At 40.2% G+C, this 22,049-nt stretch overlaps 1 protein-coding gene; it reads left to right on the top strand.

Annotated features, from left to right (window-relative positions):
* Nucleotides 1-17,437: 17,437 nt before the first annotated feature.
* RCC_03423 (uncharacterized protein) lies at nt 17,438-18,064 on the top strand (the record flags this gene model as incomplete). XM_023768713.1 has 3 exons in its annotated part: nt 17,438-17,650; nt 17,823-17,855; nt 17,948-18,064. 3 exons carry the CDS (start codon nt 17,438-17,440, stop codon nt 18,062-18,064), a joined length of 363 nt encoding a protein of 120 aa, XP_023624481.1.
* Nucleotides 18,065-22,049: the final 3,985 nt, after the last annotated feature.

Raw genomic sequence — 22,049 nt, 5'->3', positions numbered from 1 at the left:
TTTATTATAAAAGAATAAAAAGGAGGAAATTAGATTTACTATAAGAGAGTTACTAAATTAGTAAGAGCTATAGTATAGAAGGTTTAGCTATTTTAGAAAGAATCTCCTTAAGAATATCTATAAGATAATAGACTTAAAAGATCTAATCTAACTCTTAGAAGACTATAAGGAAAAGTATAGAGTCTATACTCTTATAAAGATAAAGAAATATAAGGAGAAAGTTACTAAGAGAAAACCTTAAGTACTTAAACTTATATTCCTAAATATCTATAGCCCTCTCCTAAAGTCTAGATTAGAATACTAATACTAGCTAGAAATTGTTAATAACTTCTTAAGGAAAAAATAGGGATACCTACTTATTAATAGAGAGGATACCCTAGCTACTCTAAAAATCTAAAAGCTAAAAGCTAAAAGCAAAACATCTTTAAAATTAAAAGCTATAAGATTAGATAATATACCTAAACTTATTAGTCTACTAAAATAGTAGGAGAAGGATTTAGGAATCTATTTTAATATAATAGATACATATAATTCTATTTAAAATAGAGTTATAGAAAGATCTATCTAAATATCTAAAGATATAGTAAGAGTAATAATTAAAGAATTAGAAATGCTAATTAAGTTCTAGCCTAAAGCCTTAGTAGTATAGTTTAAAATTAGGAATAGGCTACTAAATAGTCCTAAAGTTAAGGGCTTTAAGCTATTACCTAAGGAAGTATTTATAGGAATTAAGCCTACTATCTATTACCTTAGAGTTTAGAGATACTAAGCTATTATATATATAGATCTAAAGTCCTAACCTACTTAGGTAAGAAGTAATAAACTTATAAATAGGAGAAAGGATATAGTTTTTATAGAATATATTAAAGGAACATTAAGATCCTAGCTATTCTAGGATCTAGATATAAAGGCTATAAAATAGTATTTAAATATAGTATTAAGGAAAAGAGGAGAGGTAATTTAGATTTAAAGTTTTAATCTAAGTATCTTTCCTTAAATATACTATAGAGAAAACTACTTAGAAGGCTAGTAAATGCCCTAAGACCCAAACCTATTCTAATCTAGGAACCTATACCTAAAAAGTTAGCTCCTATAGTATTTATTTAGATTCCTCCTCCCCTAGTAGGTATAGGGGAATTCTAGAAAATTAAGGACTAAGTTAATTCTCTACCTTAGGTAGAGTAAAGAAAGAGAAAAGCTATAAGTAATATAAAAGGTTTTAAAACTAAGTTAAAAGGGCTAAGAGTTTCTTAGGAGAATTCTAACTAAAAAGAGGTAAAGGATTAAAATCCAAAGGATATAGATTTAGGGGCTATAGATATTATATATACCCTTTTAGCTATAATATCTAAGCTAGACTAGGACCTAGAAATATAAGATATCTTTAGTAAACTTACTTTCTTAGCTACTACTACCTAAACTATATACTAGTAGAATATCCTAGTTCTAGCTACCTATAAGGAAGTAGTAGGAGATAAAGAATAGGGAGAAATATAGAAAGAAGTAATTTAGAAAAAACTAGATTTACTTATAAATAACTAAACCTAGGAACTAACTATTACTCTAAAATAATTAAACCTTATAATCTTAAAATAGGTCTTTACTATAAAAAAATTAGTAAGTAGTACCCTTAATAAGTTAAAAGTAAGGCTTATAGTAAGGGGCTTTTTATAGAAATATAGGATTAACTTTAAGGAGACCTTTATACTAACTATTAGATATAAAACTTTAAGAAAATTTATAGCTATAGTCTATAAGAAAGACTAGGAACTCTACCTTATAGATATTAATAGTACTTTTATAAATAGTTACCTCTAAGAGGATAATTTTATAGCCCTACCTAAAGGAGTAGATCTTCCCTCTAGCTAAGTCCTAAAAATCCTAAGAAGCTTATATAGGCTAAAGTAAGCTACTAGAGATTAGAACTAGCTCTATATTTTAAAGCTTAAAGATCTAGGGTTTGTTTAATTAGAAGTTAACCTATATCTAATATTCTATTATAGAAAGAATCTTATAGTTATAATATATATTAATAATATTCTAATTACTACCTTATTAATAAACTTTATAAACTAGTTTAAGAAGGAATTTAGAAAGATCTTTAAAATTAAGGATCTTAGAGAACTATCTAGAATTCTAGGAATAAATATTATAGGATATAGCGCGACGAAGGTAGAACGGCGCCCGATCGGGGACGCGAATACGTGCTAATTAAGGCGCAATCCGGCTAGATCCTCTCGCCCGTTCGGCACTAGCGCGTTCGGCCGCGCCCGCGACCGTACGTCTCCCTAGAACTCGCTACGGCGCGTCCTCTTTTTAGAGTCGACTATACGACACCGGTCGAGCGACACTATAAAGATGTGCTGCCTACGCCCCTCGACCGTTATATTATCTACGCCCGCGCCTTCCCCGCTTACCGCTCCGGCGACGTACTCCTAGTCGTACCTATACTCTCGCCGCCTATCGTTTCGACTACCTCCCTCTAGCTCGGAATATAGCCTATAACTAAGACGATATAGACGCGGACTACGATATAGGTTTGCCCTCGAGCGATTACGATAGCGGAACTACTACGACGGGCCTAATAGAGTATTACTACGATCCGGCACGTACTAAAAAAATCTATATACCGAAGAGTATAGAGCTATAAGAATAGGTCCGGACGCTATAGAACAAGTACTTACTACTCTTCGCTCTATATTATACCGCTATATCGGCTAATAAAAAGACGTATAGCTTCTACACTTTATATAGTAAGGACTCCACCGAGACGCTTCGATCCTTCCGAATCTAAGATCTATATAACTTCTTCTACTAGATACTACGTAAGGGGAGCGGACGGATCCGCGTCTCGCGGACCCTCTAGACCTACTAGAACACCCTAACGCTCGTCCGCTAGCTAGAGACGGGCTATTTCGACATATCGCGCGCAGTATAGGTAGAGATATATAGGGTAAGTAGCACATTACTAGGGTATAGTAGTCCTAGAAGTGTATTCTCTACTAATAACTCGTAAGGTACGGTAGAATCTCGTAGAGGAGTTTAAGCTTTCTACCGCGAAGGAGGATAAACTAATTATACGGGCGGAGGACGAATTCGAGCTGCTTAAGACTCTTTAGGAGTCGCCTAATATAGAGTTACAACACGAATTCCTCCGAGCGTAGCTAGCGTTAATAATCCAACTAGCCGGCATTACCGGAAACCGTCTAGGGGCACTACGCCGGCTCTAGTATAAGGACCTAAAGATCGCGTTACTCCCCGATTACGCCGGGGGCGACCGACTAAGACTTGTGATTAATTTCACCTTTAAGCATACTAAGCGTTATCTCGGTAGTAAGGACGCGTAAGGCTAGATACCGATGTAATTCGGAGTAGGGCGTTAACGCTAATAAGCCCGGTAGGAACACGTTTCTAGTGCCTAACATTCCTTCCGAGCCGTGCCTTCTCCTCTATCTATAGACGGTGCTTCTTAGCCTACTATTCGCCGACGATGCGTTCGCGGTACCTAATTTTAGCCCGGAGTAGCTATTTACGCTACGTATCCCGCTAGGCAAACGCGAACTTCGGATTCCTATTAAGTAGTCGAAAGCCGAGCTACCGTTATTCCGAAGAACGATGCGTATAGTCTATAGCATAGAGGTGTCGTAGAAAGCGGTAACGGAGAGCTAGCTCCGCGAACGATTAAACTAGCTAGGTACGATTACTAATTTCGACGTGCCGGTTAAGCTATACTACTTTCGCCGCGGCTATAGCGAGGCTCTAGACAGTAGTAGTATGTCTTCCGCGAAACGTGCTATAGCGAAGACGTAGGCGTATTACTAATTTGCTATAGGCCACATTAGCGACTCCTAGCGAAATCTTATCCTATAGCACTCCTTATCGGCGGTGTTCTAGTACAACTACCTCTCGCATTATATTACGTAAGACATACAGGCCGCTTATCGAGGCCTCGCGCCGCAAACGGCTATTATACGAGCAGCTAGTGGAATAAGCCGTTCGATCGACCTATAGCGGCCGCGGTTACTAGATAAGCACTAGCTTATCTAGGCCGATCGACATCCGGAGGTCGTATTAAGACGTAGAGTTCGTAATCGTATAGCATAGTAGGCGCGCGCTTACTATACGACGATTACGCGCTCGAAGGGAACATCCGCGCATAAGGCGTATTAACAAGTACAATGCGAATATCTGCGAACGAAGAGGGCAGTATATAAGGCTACCTTAAAACAGATTAAAGCTAGATATCGGGAAGAGCAGCCAGTTTAGGACATCTTGTATTAGCTTAAGGCTGGGGTTGCTAAGCAGTTAGGGCAGGTTTTAGAGACCGAGCCTTAGTACACACTTAGTAGTAAAAGGCGGCGGGTCCTAGCGGCGCTGCTTACCTTTACGCCTATCGAACCGGCCGCGAGCTAAAGTCGACGGGTAGAAGCTATCGAGGCAGTAAGAGCACTATATAAGCGATAGGAAGACCTAGATTAGAAGATCTACCGTAGGAAGAAGGCCCGTTCTAATTACACACGTAAAGCACAATTATACACCGTAATGGACGCTAAAGACTACAAGGTCTAACAAGACCCGTTTCCTATATAGTGCCTACCTACCTAATGCGTCTTCTATATAGGGAATAACGGCCTCTCCCTCGCTAAGCGCACGAAACAATTTCGCGACCGGGATAGCTTAAGGAGACATTTCTTTCGAAAACACTTGTAATACTACGATACGAAGCAGCGCATTAGGTGTCCACACCTATAGTGTTGTAATAAATAGCTAGAGCATACGGATTATTTAAGGAACTACGCGGCTATAGTGCACAAGACGCTTATATAAGGACGGAATAGGGCAGATTCCATAAAGATGAACGGAGCGCTATATTAGATTTCTATCTAGTTATTTAGAGGTAGTTAAACTATCGAAGCGAGCGACCTTCCTTTACCTGCCCTTTAATTTGCTCCACAAACTTTAGTAGCTTATACACGGCGATTTAGTAGGAGGCTGTGTATTATAGGGCGATAGCGGCATATCGCTAAAGTAGGTTATAGTGTAAGCAGCCTAAAACCGCCTGTTAACAACGTTAGTTAGTTAATGCGGGGCGTCGGGCTTTTAGAGATGTAGCTCTTTATACTTAACCTCTATTAATCTATACTATTATTAACAAGTGCCTATAACAGAACATACTTACTAGTGTTATTACTACGCTATACGAAAGCTTCACCGCTTCGAATCTTTCCTCTATTAATAACCGAGGCAATTATTCTTATTATCTATCGCGAGCTATCGTCTACATCCTAAACCCGATATTATATCTGCACCTTAGCTAAAGGTCTAGTACGACGGAGAAATTAAGTAACGACATAAGCTCCCCGAAGAGAAGGATCTTATACGAAGCAAGACTAGTACTGTCGTTCACCTCTTCTAGGAAATAGGAAACATTAAACGTAAGGCCGATTTCTAGATCTTCTTAAAGGCCTACTACTATTACTACCTATCTATAGATGTAGCTGCGATTAAAAGGTCACTTCTACTACTTATTAGATTAAATGCGAAGACCGCGACTACTACCCTTCGCTACATTATAGGTAAGGATTAGAAGCCGACCATTTTTATAAATCTAAGCCGTTACGATCTAGACGTCGATAGCTAGACTAACCTACCTATTTAGGCCTCTAGCGAGGATTTAGCGCAGATTAACAATTATCCCGATTTCATATTAGAGGACGCATCCCTATTTAGTAAGTCTTAATGCTCTCCGACGAGACGGCGTAGGAGCACCTCTTCCCTACCTCTATAAATAGCAACCTATAGTTGCGCTTAATTTATAGGGGTAGAGTAGCTTCTACAGGTATATAAAAAGCTAGGAGGAGTAACGAGAGAATTGGGGAGTGAATTTTCACAATTAATCTAAAGCGCGACTTAGAAGAAGTTCGACATACGAACTAGCTAATAATGTAGCCCGCCTTAGTTACTATTTAATAATTAGTGCATTTTACAAGCGGAAATTTTGCTTAATATTACATATAGAGCTGCTTATAGACGCCGCTTAACTAAGCATATCGCTATTATATGTTCATTTCCTACGGAAAAGATTTCGGAAACTTCGCCTCGTCGTAAGTGCTATTTCGCTATCTCCCTCGTTACCTAATAGCGGAAGCGGAGGCGTTAGTCGATAGGCAGAAAATTCCACCCCACTTTAAACGACAGCTAATATGCATCGAGTGTATTCTATTAGTGTCTCTATTACATTTAACGCTTTAATACCCGTATATATCGCTCTAGTCGCGTATCGGCTAATAGGATCCAGGCTCTACTCGGCAAAGATCTTACTCTCTTAACCTTCCTATAGAACTAAAAGTGCGACTAGTATGTTATACTCGTCCTTACTTGCTATTAAGCGGGCACTCTCGCATATATGTCGACGGAGCAAAAGATCTAAGTTCTTCTACAGCTTTTCTACTTTCTCTTTTATACGTTCGAGCTAGTAGGTTTCCTCTAGTATAGGAAGTGTATCTTAGACACTTTTTCGTATTGCGCCGAGGCCTGTTAAATAGTCTAGCTTCCGGAGACTATCGGTTATGCTAGTAATCTTTAGATCATTAGAGGCATAACTTTGTAGCTCTGCTATTATAGACTCTTAACTCCTCTATTACGCTACGAGTTCCTCGAACTAGCTCGCTAGGGACGGCATAGTAATTTACGAATAGTAGGATAAGGCCCGCGTACCTAGGAGATAGCGTTATAAAGGTGATTAACGAAGGACTAGGCTATTAAGTTCTAAGGAGTAGATGTCTACGCCCGCTAACTATAATCCACGCACAGGCTACCCTTATACAAATGCATATTTCCCACGATAAAGAAACTCCCTAGCTCTCTCTCTATTATCTAGCCTAATGCGTACTAGTCGTAATAAGGTCCCGAATAGCTAGGAAGAGGCGGAGCTTTATAGAGGCGGAAAAGAGTAATTTCTATAGTAGCTTTACGCCATTTGAAGAGCTAGTAACACGGAGAGTTATAATGCTAGAGTAGTCCCTAGGTTAGACTATAAGGAACTCCTATCTCTAGCGTCTACCGGTATAGCGACGAGAGTTATATGTAGCTACTTTTAAAGATAGTAGAGACTTATGTTAGCATTGTATTAGATGCGAGCAACACAGCTACCGCGATTAAGTTAACTACCAGCCTTCTATAAGGTAATAAGCATTAGTAATAGGGGAGAAGGAGCCGCTTTTCTAATATGTTGTATAGCCGAACACTATAGTACAATAAGTTTGTAGCGATTAGTTAGAGAGAAGACAGAATGAGGATTGTCCTAGTGACTTAATAACTAAGGAAAGAATATAAGATTCGGTAGAAGAGCCCGTTACATTTATTAAAAGGTAGACCAAAAACGGCGTTAAAATGTAGACTGACTAAAAGCTCTCTTTCTTCCCTATAGGTTCGCGAGAAGTACAATACTTAATTAAGCTCGACGAGGCTCCCTTAACGTAAGCCAAATGTTTATAACGTTCTTTTAATACGTGTAGGCTTTCTTTCTTAATAACAGAAGGGGTGCCAAGTTTCTAATAGCAGGAGCTTAACGCATTATACGTTAGCTTTCGTACAAAAACCTTCTATAGCCTATTCGAGACTCGGCTAAGAGCGCAACCGCTATCGCTTACTTAAATACTATGTATTAGTGTAATATATACTTCGAATTTTCTAATACGTTGTCTGCTACGGGTACGCTATCTTAAAGACTAGCTTAAGCTTTTAGCGTCCTCCGGTAATCGTAGACATCGGATTCTAATCGTATAATAACATAGCTTAGTATACGTTAGCACGGCTAGCCGCCGTATACTACTAGTATCGGTTTATTTCATCCTTTCGTAAAAGAACATTATAGTAGGATAATATAAGACTACCTTCCCGCTCCGCCCGGTCCTTAATATACTAGAGATAGAAGTCGCGGTCTTTTTATAGTTGGGCAAAGTTTTTTTACGTCTATAAGTAACTAGCTTAAGTCGGGATGGGCTCGTGCACGAGAATACGCGGAAACTCGGCAGCGAATTAAAGTAGAATCGACTCGGCCCAGCTAAGGTCGATAATACTAGAATATGTCAGTTATAGTTAAAGAATCTAGCCTTGCCCTATTCGTTCTTATTCGTACCTTGTGACGTCTATGTTCTTGTTTACGATAATGTTGTTGCCGGATAGATCGCTATAAACCAACACATAAGGTACGTTGTCGAGTTAAGGAATCCAATAATCGGGGATTAGGCTCTTTTGTTTTTCGCACTCTGAAATTGTCCCGTAAGGGAGGCTGTTAGCTATAGCACAGGCTATCTTACGATCTATCTTACTTATTATCTATTAGAGCGCTGTCTTCCCTTCAAACCGGGTTAGTTTATTATCGAGGACATCTCTATCGTACATACTAGACTCCTATACCTAGAGGAGGTCGAGACACACGTTCGCAATTACTCGAAGGACGTTTTAACGGTCGGCCTTAAGCTTAGGGCTATCCTTAGACCACTTAATAGGATTCCCTTAAGCCCAGCTAATAACTATAAAGGGATGTTTAAGCTCGTTGTCTGCGGTAGTATCGTAAGCTAGTAAAGGTTAAAATCTGCTTATTTGTGCGGCATTAATACGACGGCGGATCTCGATCTTAGACTAGATTCTTAACGACGTTATTAGTCTAGGCGGTAACTTTGGTATTCGTATAGCGACATTGCGGTAATAGGCTTCGTCTTTAAGAGCGAAAATAGCGTACTCTCCTCCTTCGATCGGTGTATTCGTAGTGTTATAAAGGAAACTAAATCGTGTATTAAGATGGCGTTCGAGGAGTGTAATAAGAACTATAGCATCTATTATCGCCGAGAACATTATAATAAGCCGGTGGAATTAACTTATAAAACTAGTAGAGAAGAGGCGGAGGATTAAGGTGAGATGCGGCACGAAATGTAACGTACTCTATACGTTTCGAGCTCGGACCGGCTCTAATGTCTTAGCGTTATAATGCGGCACGTCTTAAGCAACGGCCATCCAATTATATCTTTATAGCACGTTTATGTGTTCAAAACCTCGCTAATGCTATATAAACTAAGATATGCAGGCAATAGGTAGAGCCGCGGTTTTAAAACAGTCTTACGTTAAGCTAATAATTGTTACAGAGTCGCCGCTAAATACGCGCTATAACTATAAGTAAACGAGAGCATAGACTTTAGCTAACCTACGATCCCTACGCCGGGGCGAGTACATTAGCGTAGAATGGAATAACATATGTTTATAAACTCGCCGTTCTCTAGAGGTCTAATAGCACTAGCGAAACGTAAACTAACAAATAGTTGGCGATGGGCGAAATCGCGTACTATACTATTTAAAACTAGCTACCTAAGTTAAGCGCAGCTTCCTTATTACCGAGTTAAATAACAATCTAGCTATCCTTCGACATAAGCCATCTTATAGCCAGATTATACCGTAAGGCTATACGAGTAAGTGTAGCTCTTTATGTTAAAGCAGTTGTATTTACAACCGCGTTTTATAAAATCGTCGGTGTAGAACTAAGCGGCTTCACGCGTACTAGAGGGCGGCATTAACTTAGCCTATAAAGTGTTAGCATTTCGCGGTCGAGAGAAAGGCAGGGCACTTGCCTCCTTAGGGGTTAGATTAACGTTGCTACGGCTAACCGTAAATTCGACTCGTCTAGGATATCCGTCCCCTAGGTAAGGACACAATCTAAGGATGTCCGTCGCTCCGTTTTTCGCAAGTACCTTATACAATTCTACGAGGAAACTACGAATGCTGTCTATCTGCTAGTCGACCTAGTCGTACTCCGTAGAAAATTCTAGAGGGACTAGGCGGTAGGCGCTAGAATCGAAGCCCTAAATCGAAGGCTATCCGAGCTCGAAAGATAGCGGATAGGAGGTTCCTCTAACGTTAGTAAGGCGCTCTCCTTAGTATAGTTCCGAATRCTTATATAGCAAAGTTAGGCCTAGCTTATCGTAAACCCCGTAGCGACGGAAAATATCCTTTAGGGTAACATCGACAAGGGTMGAGCTATTAACGGAATCGAACTTRCGTAGAGYAAGGTTRAAGTCGTTAAGTRAATTAAAGCGATCGTRCGAATAGTCTTTAAAAGAGATAGACATAGTAGGATATAAAAAGTTTAGGTAGGAGGGGGTTCTTAGGAAGAATATTAATTTACGGATAGAAAATTAGAAGGGGAACCGAGCCGTTATTTATRTATCTRCYACGCTCTTCTCGCGTGAACCTTAGGACGTAACTCGCCTATAGCAGYATACGGGCCGCTRTTCTATAGTCTGTATACGGYAAGCCCCTTAACTACTTTTTAAGAATAGTTAGCTAACCCGCTTCGCGAATTRTGTCGTATCTTCGAGTGTATAAGCCGAAGGCATCCTTAATCTCCTAGCGTAGTCCCCTATATATAGGTTACACTCTATAAGGAACAGCTRCTCGACGCGAAAGCCCGGTCTAGAGAGCTAAAGCTTAGTAAGCTTCTTAGCTAGTCTAGCGGATAAYAGTATRCGAATAGTACYACCTCGCTCCTTAGTTAACTCTACTACTCTAACGCGCGAGAAGGTAGTAGAATAGTCGTCTCCCTAGATCTATGTCTCTATAGGCAGAATAAATATGCTATACCTACCCTTTATGCCCTAGTCCTTTACTCTCCGGTTATACTAAGATTCTAGAGATGCTAGAATCTATTACCTTTAGTAGGAAGATCTACAATACTTCCTAATAGGTTCGTAGCGTCGAGTGCGTAGTGCTACTCCGAAAAGCTACTATTATTCTATTAGCCTTGCTTCTCTAGTTACTTTCTGGGTTTAACAACATAGATTTATCTTACGCGACTAAACGAAGTAGGGTTGGGTTAGGGTAGAGGAGAGGATAAAAGGATTCTACTACGATATAGCGAGAGGATTAGACCTTTTAGGTCGCAGATAATTAAGCCTACTAGTCCTAAAGCGGCCCGAATCTATTCTAACTTAATTAAGTTTAGTACTCTGCTAGCGGTAATAGAACACTTTAATATAGGGTAGACATAGCATTAAGTTCGTCTATAGTGCTAAAGCCTAGTTACTATATTATAATTATAAGGACTAGCGACATCTATTGCTCTCGTACCGCTCTTTCTAATAGAGGACGAGTTTATTAATATAGGGTAATGCGATAGCTATAACTACGACTATAAATACCTCCTCGCCCTCCTTACTAGGCTTACCGGTCTATTTACTTACTGCCTCGATATAGAACTAGCTATTATTCTTCTATGCTCTATCTTTTTAGCYCTCTTTAATATTAAGTCGTACGGTTAATAGCACTCTTAGCGAATCCGTAAGACGAAGACAATTTCTACCCCGCTACCGAGATAGGTATCTCGCCTCTACGACGCGACTATAGTATACAATTTGGTAATTATATATAAACACGGCTTATATACAAGCGCCGAGCTTACTAGAAACAGGTCTGCATAGCGTTTGTTATTCTTAGCCCGCTCTTAGAGGATGTCTTTAGAGAAATTTCCACCTAACGGTTTGCTACGCGCCTTAGTCTCTTCGTCGGCTTACTATTTAAGCAGATATCTATACTATGCGGCAACATTAAGCTTTACTACGACGGGACATCTACTAAATAGTAGGGACTTGTACTAGGTCTTGTCGCAGCTGCCGAGACGATATTAATCGCCTATATTACCCTAACTATGCGCTCCGAGGCAAGTTAGTCGAGGAAACCCATTTTATCCGGGGCTAACAGTTTTATAGAAGAGCCTTAAGGCGTTAGCTCGCTTCCTTCCGCCTTCTCTAGCAACCGTAATCGAGGTTACTATTACGGCGCTATTCTCCTTTATTCTACTATATAAAAGCCGGACAAAGTTAGTCTTGTATCGGGTTATAATAACCACGGGCCTGTCTTGTTACCTGCTGCTAGTAATCCCTTTATAGCTATAGAGCGTGTACTATAAGCGAAGAACGGTAGCAATTACGATGTAGCTTCTACAAGCACTTATTTATGCATTCCCTATCCGATATTAGCCGCTAGCGTGGATTTATCGTGTAAAAGAGCAACACTCTATTATACCGCTAAGCAGCTCGTATAAATCTAGCGAATATGCCCCGCACGATATATATAGATGCGGCGTAAGATCTATAGAATTAATATTAGTATAATTCGATAAACTATTACCTATTCTAGACTAGTGTTAAAACATATCTTCTCTACGCCTCTAATACTATACTTAAGTAAAGTAAGAGTGCTTTAGGATAGGATATTCGAAGCTCGATAATGCCTAGTCGTATTCGCGGCGATCGACTATAAAGAATAACAAAGGTGTAATAGTAGTGCGACTTATATAAAMATGTATACGCCCGGCCGGGTATTATAATCGCTTGGAGTTAACGTAAGATTATCGTTACTGTCGACGAATAGGAGCACTTCCGGGCGTAGAGAACAACGCCTATACGTGTACTATACCGCTTAATACATGTCGTCGGCGCTTATTACACTTTAGCTAATATCGAATCGATCTGTCTTAGCACCGTAAGGGTAGACCAACTGTTTATCGACCGGCTTCTCCGTAATAGTTATAACTCTTCGGGTATACTACCCGGTCGCTTCGGACCGTACAAATAATGTCTAACCATTCGCATACACATCCGTATATAGCGTCGACTAGCGCTATATAATATGTCTCTACGAAACATTACATATCTCTAATACTAGCGACTCGGGACTAACTACAATAGCCCTATTAAAACAGGCTACAGACCTAATGTAGTCGATAAGAAAGGAGTATAGAAAGGTACGGTATCTCTGCTATCCTAAACGCGTACTTAAGAAGGATAAGAACGAGGCAAGATAAGAAGTCGTAACACCTCCCCCCTTCTCTCCCGGCGTTCGCCTCCTATATTATAGTCTATTAACCTCCATAAGCTAGGACCGAGCTCTATTACTAGCGAGGGCAGTACTTAAGTCGTCTACTTTATATCTCTAGCGGCGACTCTAAAATCTGCGGCTTCGATAAACATGTTCCCTAAAAAGGCACCTCTAGGCTATTATAGGCCTATAGCTACCGACACAATTAGATTTAAACGAAAGCGAGTGCGTGTAAAGTAGGCAAGTTAGTTCTCCTAAGAGTAAGATGTCTWTCTAATCTCGTATTAGGCGTATAAGGAATGTCGTATTCGTGAACAAAAGTGCGAGAGGCTTAGTAATAGCGAACAATGTTCGTTCTACGAATGCTTTAGTCTTAAATGCGACCGCTAACATACAACTTTAACAACGTATATAATACCTCCCTACCGTATATTTATTAAAATCGGCTGACTTTTCCTAGGACCGCGCAATAACTAAAACGGCTGTTAGAGTGCGTAGACGCCTATACCGCTAAAGAACAAGAGCTTACCGCTAAGGTCGATACCTTAGAACGGGAAATTCATAGACTCCGCTCTAGCTAATAAGAGACTCTACTATTCTCCTCTTTCTAATAACACGAAGCTACTCGCGTTAACGGTAATAGCGACGTTAGCGTTATAGGATCTATAGTAGTAGGGACGAATCTAGAGGAGTCCGCTAGCCCGGAAGCGTCTAGATTAAATAGTTAAAGTTTAGAGCGATAGGATTCTCTCCGGCGATAGCCTTCTATCTATACGCTTCTAGAGAAAGCCTCCATCGATAGTAACGATTACTACCCGATAAAGACGTAAGATAGGAATGTTCTTTTCGTATAGACTTTCGCCTAAGGCACTCGAAGAGATAGCCCCACTTACTTCTAAAGCGGCCCTAGTCCGAGTCTGTTCGTCGATAACCCTCCGGTAAGCGGGTTCTAGTTTATAACGGTTATCGACATTCGCTAGTCCGTACGTGCCGATAGCGTCGATCTAGATCCTACTACGATTAACATCCTATACGATAGTTATATACGAAATTTCTACAGCATATACCTATTCCTATATAAGAGATAAGTCCGTAAGATAGTCGACGAATACATTAGAAAGTACAGCTTAGTATATCCGTTTAGTAGTAAATGCTTAGAGCGATCTCCGAGTAACTACATTATCTACCTAATCTTAGCGCTAGGGAGAATCTCCTTATAGTAGGATTCTAGAGGAGGCGAAGACGAAGCCTATACGAGCAGTATGCTAATCTCCGGAATTACACTATACTATACCGAGGCGGTAGAGATACTTCGCGAGTAGTAGGGTAGTAACGATCTGCTCTATATATAGATGTTTCTCCTCGCGGGGCTATATAAAGACTAATTAGCCCGTGTAGAGGAGAGCATAATTTAGATAAGAAAGGCCGAGAGTGTTATCCTTACACTACTCGAGTAGTATAACCTATACGATTATAAATATTAGGACAGCTCGGACGATACCCGTACGCGGGTTAAAGCTAGCCGGGCGCGGATTAAAGATCCGCGTTAACGTCTTATCGTTTTAGCTTCGTAGTGTTACCTATAGCTTAAAAGCGATATTCTTGCAAACCGGAAGCTGCTAGTAAGCGGCATCTAGCGAATTTTCAATTCGCTATGCCTACCTAATGTGCCTGAATATAGGGATGGATCCGGCGATAGCATAATTTTAATTATAGCTTAGATCTAGCTACGACGACTACTCGACAAGGTCTATCGACAGATATCCGGACCTAATTTCCTCCGCTAGTTATTCTTATAAGTGTAGGAAATGCTATAGGGGCAGAATTCCGCACTCGCTTTATAGAGATCCTGTCTTCCTCTAACGCTTCTTTAGTAAGACGACGATCTACTACCCTCGAACATACTAAAGGCTAGGCTCCGCGAAATGTACTAGGTAGCGTAGTATCTTATTTCTCGGTATTATCTAGACTACGCCCTCTATATAATGTCTAAAGTTATACGCGGCGCTACCGTTAAGCACGTTACTCGAGATAGCTATAGGAACCCGCGGGACAAGTACGATGTCTATATCTTTAAGGCCATCTAGTATATAAACGAGGAAAATGTGTGGCGAGCGTCACGGCAGTATGTCTATATAGCGATAAAAAGTATAGCCGCGTTTAACGGCGTTCTAGGACGATTAATTGTTACTAACATTTAAGGCACTACCTAGGCGTAAGTTTTAGCAACACGTAACTATAATACAGTCGAATTAACAACAAGCAGCTAGTTTAAAAACATACTTGTGCTTACCGCCGTTTTTAAATTAGACTATTTAAAGACCCTTATGCCCGAGGAGGAATATCGCAGCCTTCTAACGCGCACCGTCGCTTTTCTACGCCGATTAGCACCGATATCTCGGGCGTGTTCGGAGGCTTGCGAGATACTAAACAAACTTAGCGCCTGGTTTCGCATAATAGAGGTAGAGATGGATTCCGATTGCTATAACAGCCCTATAAGAAGCATAGGAAGTGTCTAAACTAGTAATAGTTCAAGTCTATAAGCCTACGGCCTAGTAGAATTTAGCTTCTTACCGGCGGCCCTAAGTAACTACTCGTAGTCTAGGTATCCTTCTAAGGATAGCGGCCTAAGAACGAACGACGAACGGGCTAAGGGGAAAGTATGCGATAACTATTTTCTCTAGTCCTTAAAGGTAGCGTTGTATTGCTTTTCCAGCTTTAAATATGTAGTCTAACATTAGTGTCCTTTAGTATAGCGTTATGCCGTATAAGAATTATAGGCGCGATAGTTACGTATATACATATAATCGGCCGCCTATCTAAGGAAAAGGTCGTACCTTAACGTGCCGGTAGTCTACGTGCAATTTGTCTTATAAAGAGTCCGCGTAGATAAACCGATATGTGGGGAGGCACCTTTTACGACTAAGTCGCGTAGAGGGAGGGCCTTCCTCCTAAGGATACCGATGCCTCTAGGCCGGCTATAACGCATATAACGAGACTCGTAGTAGCCTATAGTACTACCTCGCTGCCTATATCCTTATAGAGCATTCGCTATAGAGCTAGCTATAAGGCTAGTCTCTCGCATCGCGTAGTTAGTAGTAGAAAGCGCGAACAAAAGTAGCTAAGGACTATAGTTTAGCTTGAAGTCTTCCTTACGAGCAAGTATAATAGAGTTCTAAGGACACATACCGTAATTATTAACAAGTGTACTACGAGATATATATTCGGTAGTTAATAAGGGCGAAGACAGTTCGGACGCTATAATCGCCGTAATAAGGAGCCCTATAGCTACGAAACAGAGGATATAACGTTTTAATATTAGCAGAGATTTCCTATAGCATCGATTATACGAGAGGTCTTTCGCAAATATTATAGTAGCATCTATGTTTTAATAAGCAATATCGTTAGAGGATCCTTACTAGGATGCAAAATCTTAATTGTCGTGTCTACGAGCTTACGTATAACCGCACTTAGTTAACAATTTACTAGGGTAACATTCTATAAGGAGTACTAGCTTAGGTCCTAGTCCCTCCGAAGGGATGTACCGATAAATACTCCCGCGACGTACCGCTTAGCGCGGTAAATGCGTTCTACGCGCGGTCGAGTAATAACTGTCCTATATTAGTATAGTACTACGCTATCTAAGGGAATGTTTTAACTGTCTAGGCGCATAGATATACACTTTATYAGTTAGGCTGCTCTATATCGAGTTGCCGAAATCTAGTATCCTAACCTTCGTACGACATGTTCGATCTTTAGGTAGTAATGTTATAGGAAGGCCTACTAATAACTTTGTAGAGGGCTTTTTTTACGGTCGTCCTCTTACCGGCCTAACGCTTATCGTAAGGCGGAAGGTTCGAGCGTAGAACTAACCGACAAAGCTCTTAGTAGTAGACTTAGATTAGAGTAGGAGGTTTCTATCCCGTAGCGGACTACGCTTAAAAAACAGAGGAGCTATAATCTAGAGATAACGAGATCGAGGAGGTATAAGGAAGAGCGKGGACGGACTAGAAAAGCCGGATAAGAGTTAAGACGGAGACGATCTTCGTAGCATAGGTAGGGAGCTATATCGAAGCTGTCCGAGTTATATACCTTTTCTATACGGAATTTTGTAACGGACTACTAGCTTCGTGTGCCGGCGAAACGGACATATATTCTTAGAACGGTTACATAATTAGCTAATAGTAAATATTCAAACAACGTAACAGCACATTAGTTTAATTAAAGATTAGGATTTAGTAAAAGTGTTAGAACTAGTACTATATAATATCTCTACGAAAATTTGCATTTCTCTAATACTAGCGACTCGGAGCTATAATAATCCTATTAGAGAAAGCTATAGGCCTAATGTAGTCGATAGAGAAAGGCGAGTAGGGGTAGCACGGTCGCCTCCCTATCGAAATTGTTTAATTTAAGGCAACATAAATTGTTCTATTAGAGATCTAGTCTAACTACGGACTACGTATCTAACGTTTAATATAAGAAGTGAAGGAATAAGAAGATATAACAGCATTACATTTCACGTAGCGCCTTTAAGCTTATAATTATTATATACCTATAGCACGATATGCTCGCCTTAGTCTATTTTAAGGCCGATAATGTTCTCTTTATTATTCTGTTCGGCGTAGCGCAGCAGTCTATTACTACCGAGCTTAGTAATCTAGATATATTATCTCTCGGCATCGTGTTCATTTATATTACCGACATGGATTTTACGCAACTTACATCGACTATACGTAACGATGTCTCGAGTCTTAGTCTCGGGCCGTACTACGGCTACGTACGACCCTACCCTTGTAGTCTATATCCGACGTTGTTTCTAGATAACGGAGAAAACTATCTCTAGACAATCGGTATAGCGGTCTTAGATTATCTAAGATTTTCCCCTTAGTAGTCGACTGCTTTTATAATTAATCTTAGCGCGACCCTCGGCGATCTTATATCTTACGTAGGGAGTAACGGTTAAACAGCACCTTACCTATATAGTAAGAAGTCCAAAAACGCCTAAAAATTTTAGCCGGCTTAACACCTAAGCATCTAGCGGCAGACATACGTCGAATTTATTATGCTATTATAGATAGCGGCCGATAAGCAGGGAAATAAGCTACAATTAGTAGAGGTAGTACTACGCGATAAGGATAATAGAGTGCCCCTAATATGTTACTTCGCGGGTGCGAATAAACTAGTACCGTAGTTAGAGAAGTAGATATCGCTAGAATCTAAGGTGCTTAGAGTGAAAGATCTTTATTCTCTAGTTACGGAGACTCTAGGTCTAAGGACGCTACTAAACTTACTATTTGGAAATACGGAAGGACAAGACTTAGCTTCGAAGAAACGGAAAGTAGATGTAGAGTATTACTCGTCGTCCTTCTATAGTATAGGTAATGTAATAGGAGAAGAGCAGGTGATTTTATAAAGAAGGATAGTTGTCTCGTGTACGATATTCACTTTATATAATTAGTTTAAATAAACAGAGGGTGTAAGGCCGAGGAATCTCCCTCTAACGACTAACTTAATATATAAGCTAATTGTAACACGTCGTAAGGAGATTAAATATTTACGGTAGATAGAATGTCCTAACTAAGAGTGCTAGTCCTAACCCCTACTATATATACTATAACTAAACTAATAACAAGTAGACAGTTTGGAAATATGCTTTTGCTTACCGCCGTTCTTACGTCCTATTAACTAAGGTTCCTCCTACACATCCTCCTAGAAAGTACTATCGTCTCTCTACGTCTACTTAAACCGGCTTCTCCGATATACTCGATCGATTACGAGATACTCGTAAAACTTAATAGCACTTATTTTCCTCTCGAGACAAGTGGATTAGAGTGACCTTATAAAGCGAACTAGAGGCGAAGAACGCTAGGTTAGTACTAGTCCGAGTCGATAATCTTATAGTTCTACGAAGACTATGTTCCTATCGACGCTTACCTACTGCTCGACGTCTCCGAATTCCTCTAGTAGTAGTAGCAGGGACCTAGAAAAGAAATGCAATAATAGTTAGGGAAGGGAACTTGCACGCAAAGGAATAGGTAAAGCATACGACCGTTATTTCGTCGGGTTAGTAAAGGTAGTGCTGTATTACTTCGCGACTCTTACGCCTGCGATCTAACTTTAGTACCCTATAGTGCATCGGTATGCCGTATTTCAACTACATAGCGAAAGATCAAGCATGCACATATAATCGTTACTCTATTAAGGGAGGTCTCGGTTAGGGTGCCGCTAGTCTAGTTGTAGCAGGTCTTTTACCTACTCCGATTAGTTAGGCCGATATAAGGGCCGACACATTCTAGATAACGGTTCTACAGATAGGGAACCTTTTCCTAGATAATACCGATGCCTTTAGCCTAGATATGTTTAGTCTAGCGAGACTCGAAGAGGCTTATAGAGTTATCTAGAGGATTATTCCTCGAAGGGCTCTTAGTTCCATTCCTTTAATCTCGCTACGAATCGATTTACTTTTTCGAAGAAATAGATAGGAGATACCTTAGCGTCCCCGTTAAGAAGTACTACCTCTGCTAAACGCCTCTTATCTCGCTGCTTCTCCCTACCGTCTGCAACAATATAATAAATTCGGCGTAGGTTTAATATAGAATGCTTAGGTGCCGAACCGGCATAAATTTAAGATCGCATATAGATTCTTGCTTAACGAGCCGGTCCCTTCTTACGTAGGAGATAAGATAGTAGAGCGTTACGCTAAGATTTTCTCGGAAAACACTCTCTTCGTAAGGCTAAAACTATTAAAGACTAGATACTACTAAGGCGATTATAAGAATGTAGTTGCCTTAGTTGCTAATAGGGAAAAGCACTAGACGTAAATAACGAGGCTTAACACGCAGAAAGCCGCGGTCTAGTCTAAGGCTAAGATGCGATAAGTTTTTAAATATAATTAACGCGAGGTCCTATTAATCCATGTCCGTAATGTAAATACAAACGACACCGAGGGACGATAAATCCAGATAGCGGAGCTCTACGGCAATAAACTGCTGTATTAAGCCGAATAGAATAATATACAGGACCTTATCGACCTAGAAGGAGATTACGAAGAGCATCTTAGCCTAGGGTAAGGTTTAGTAGGAGTCGACCTTAAAGAGTAGGGATTTCTATAGCCTTAGTTATATACGTTGTAGCTCTCGCGGTATAACTAGTGTGCTTTAAAGTAAGATGTATGTTGCCTAATGTATTTAACTCTTAGCAAGCTTACTACGCAGCTCTATAACTGTAGTATAGCTTTCTATATCTACGTTCGCTAAGAGTAGCGTAGATTAGCAAGGTTAGACCGCTATCTCGGGGCAATACTAATTCTGCATTACTAAGCACTGCTACTTAAGGAATTTGTTCGAAGGTAGATAGGAGTTTCGTAGGTACATAAGAGCCGGAATCTTAATCTAGCATAGTAAGAGCAGCATTATTAAGCTGCAAGTTTCTAGTGTATCGAAGCGATTAAGAAAGAACGTTTTACGCCGACTTAGGCCTCCTTCCGGTCCTTCGGAGAGATTCTACAATCTAGCTATACTTTCGTAGGCTCTAGATAGACGAATATAGAGCAATTATGTTCTTAGCTAACGCTTTAGATAAGGGAAAGCTCGCTAATATAATTTCAGTTGCAACCTATACTAATAGTAGCCGTTAGGATATGCTCTTTAGTATATGTTAAGGACGAGAGTAGTATATAAATGTCACACTTTCGTACATTAACATTATTAAAAGAGTCTATAAAGCTCCGTGTACACGAAATGGATAACGGTTTTATTATCCGATTATAACTCGTATACACTAGTACTAACTGCACTAACGCGTAATTAGCTAAGTTGTGTCGTTAGCTCCTTAATATGCCTACCGGACTTTAGCTCCACACAAGTCTTTATAGTTATAACCTTAACAACTCCTTCTCTTTTAATACATCGCTACTTAGTCGGAATAACGTCCCCTTCTACCGAAAATTCCTATAGTAAAGCGGTAGTTCCTGTTCCTTATTCGAGATTGTACTCTGTCTAATAAGAAGTTCCTAGTAATAACGTCGTTAGACTAATTACATCGTCCAATTCCCGGTCGGTAAGGAAGGTAGCTAGTTCTAGTAGGAATTACTCCTTCGGCGCTATAGTTTACGTGTGCGAAAACTTAACGGGAATAGTCTTTCTAGCGACAAGGCTGTAGGCATAAGGATAAAGAGGGCGATCTCTAAGAGCCTCCTCTATATAAAGAATCGTATCGGGTTCCGGTTTATAGTAGACTATAATATGTCTGCGCTATAGCTCGATATAGCGGTATAGGAGAGTAATCCTAAAGATATCCTGCTCTTTATATCTGTAGAAGATCGCTATAATAGCGAGAAGGGTCTACTCGTCGATCGTATGTCGTTACTACTTAAATGTTCTTAAAGAATTATACTAGCGATAGTAGTCGACGAGGGAAAATTCATCGGAACTTAAGAAGGACATAATTGCCGCGGGCAGGCAAAGATTGCGTATAGGAAAGACGTAGGCCGATAGCAAACTACGATGTTATATAGTACGACCCCGCGCTAAGTGCTTTCGTAGCACTACGTAATATGTTTAGGTAGTAAGAAATAAACGTCTACCGTAGTTAATAGCATAGAAGAAGCACTTAGCCTAAGGCCTAAACTACGGCATTAGCTAGCGTTATTAATAAATACAGTTAGTATATATAGTCTTATAGTACAGGTATCGAAAGTCGGGATCTCCGCGTATACGTCTAGACACTATCGTATATAGCGTGTCTCGCCTACATTTCTAGCCGCGAGCGAGGCTAGCTATTAGTTAGATATAGAGAGCAAAGAAAAGACTAATACCTCTACTAGTAGAGGGTTGCATTACGATCTTAGCACCTTCTTTACATACCTAGTAACCCTTCTATAAAGTTATAAAAAACCCATTCCGAGGGCTAAGATCTTCGAGTGCTACAAATATTACAGCCTAAGGCAAATCTTCCTCCGTAGCGAAGCTACTAAGGACAGGTTTCCACTCGTCGCCCTCGGCAGGCTTTAGCCTAAAGATGTACTACGCTCGAAGTAAGTCGTTCGTCGATCGTTAAGGATCTCTTCGTCTTCGTACGATATCTTCGACTTTTACTAGGTAGGTATCGCTCTAATAACGAGTAGGTTAGTAATAATATAGGCGAAATAGGGGAAGAAACGTTAGCGACGAACTATT

The sequence above is a fragment of the Ramularia collo-cygni genome (assembly GCF_900074925.1).
Source record: "Ramularia collo-cygni strain URUG2 genome assembly, contig: RCC_scaffold04, whole genome shotgun sequence".
In the NCBI taxonomy this organism is placed as follows: domain Eukaryota; kingdom Fungi; phylum Ascomycota; class Dothideomycetes; order Mycosphaerellales; family Mycosphaerellaceae; genus Ramularia; species Ramularia collo-cygni.
Note: the sequence above shows the minus strand (reverse complement) of the source record. Positions and strands in the feature narration are given on the sequence as shown.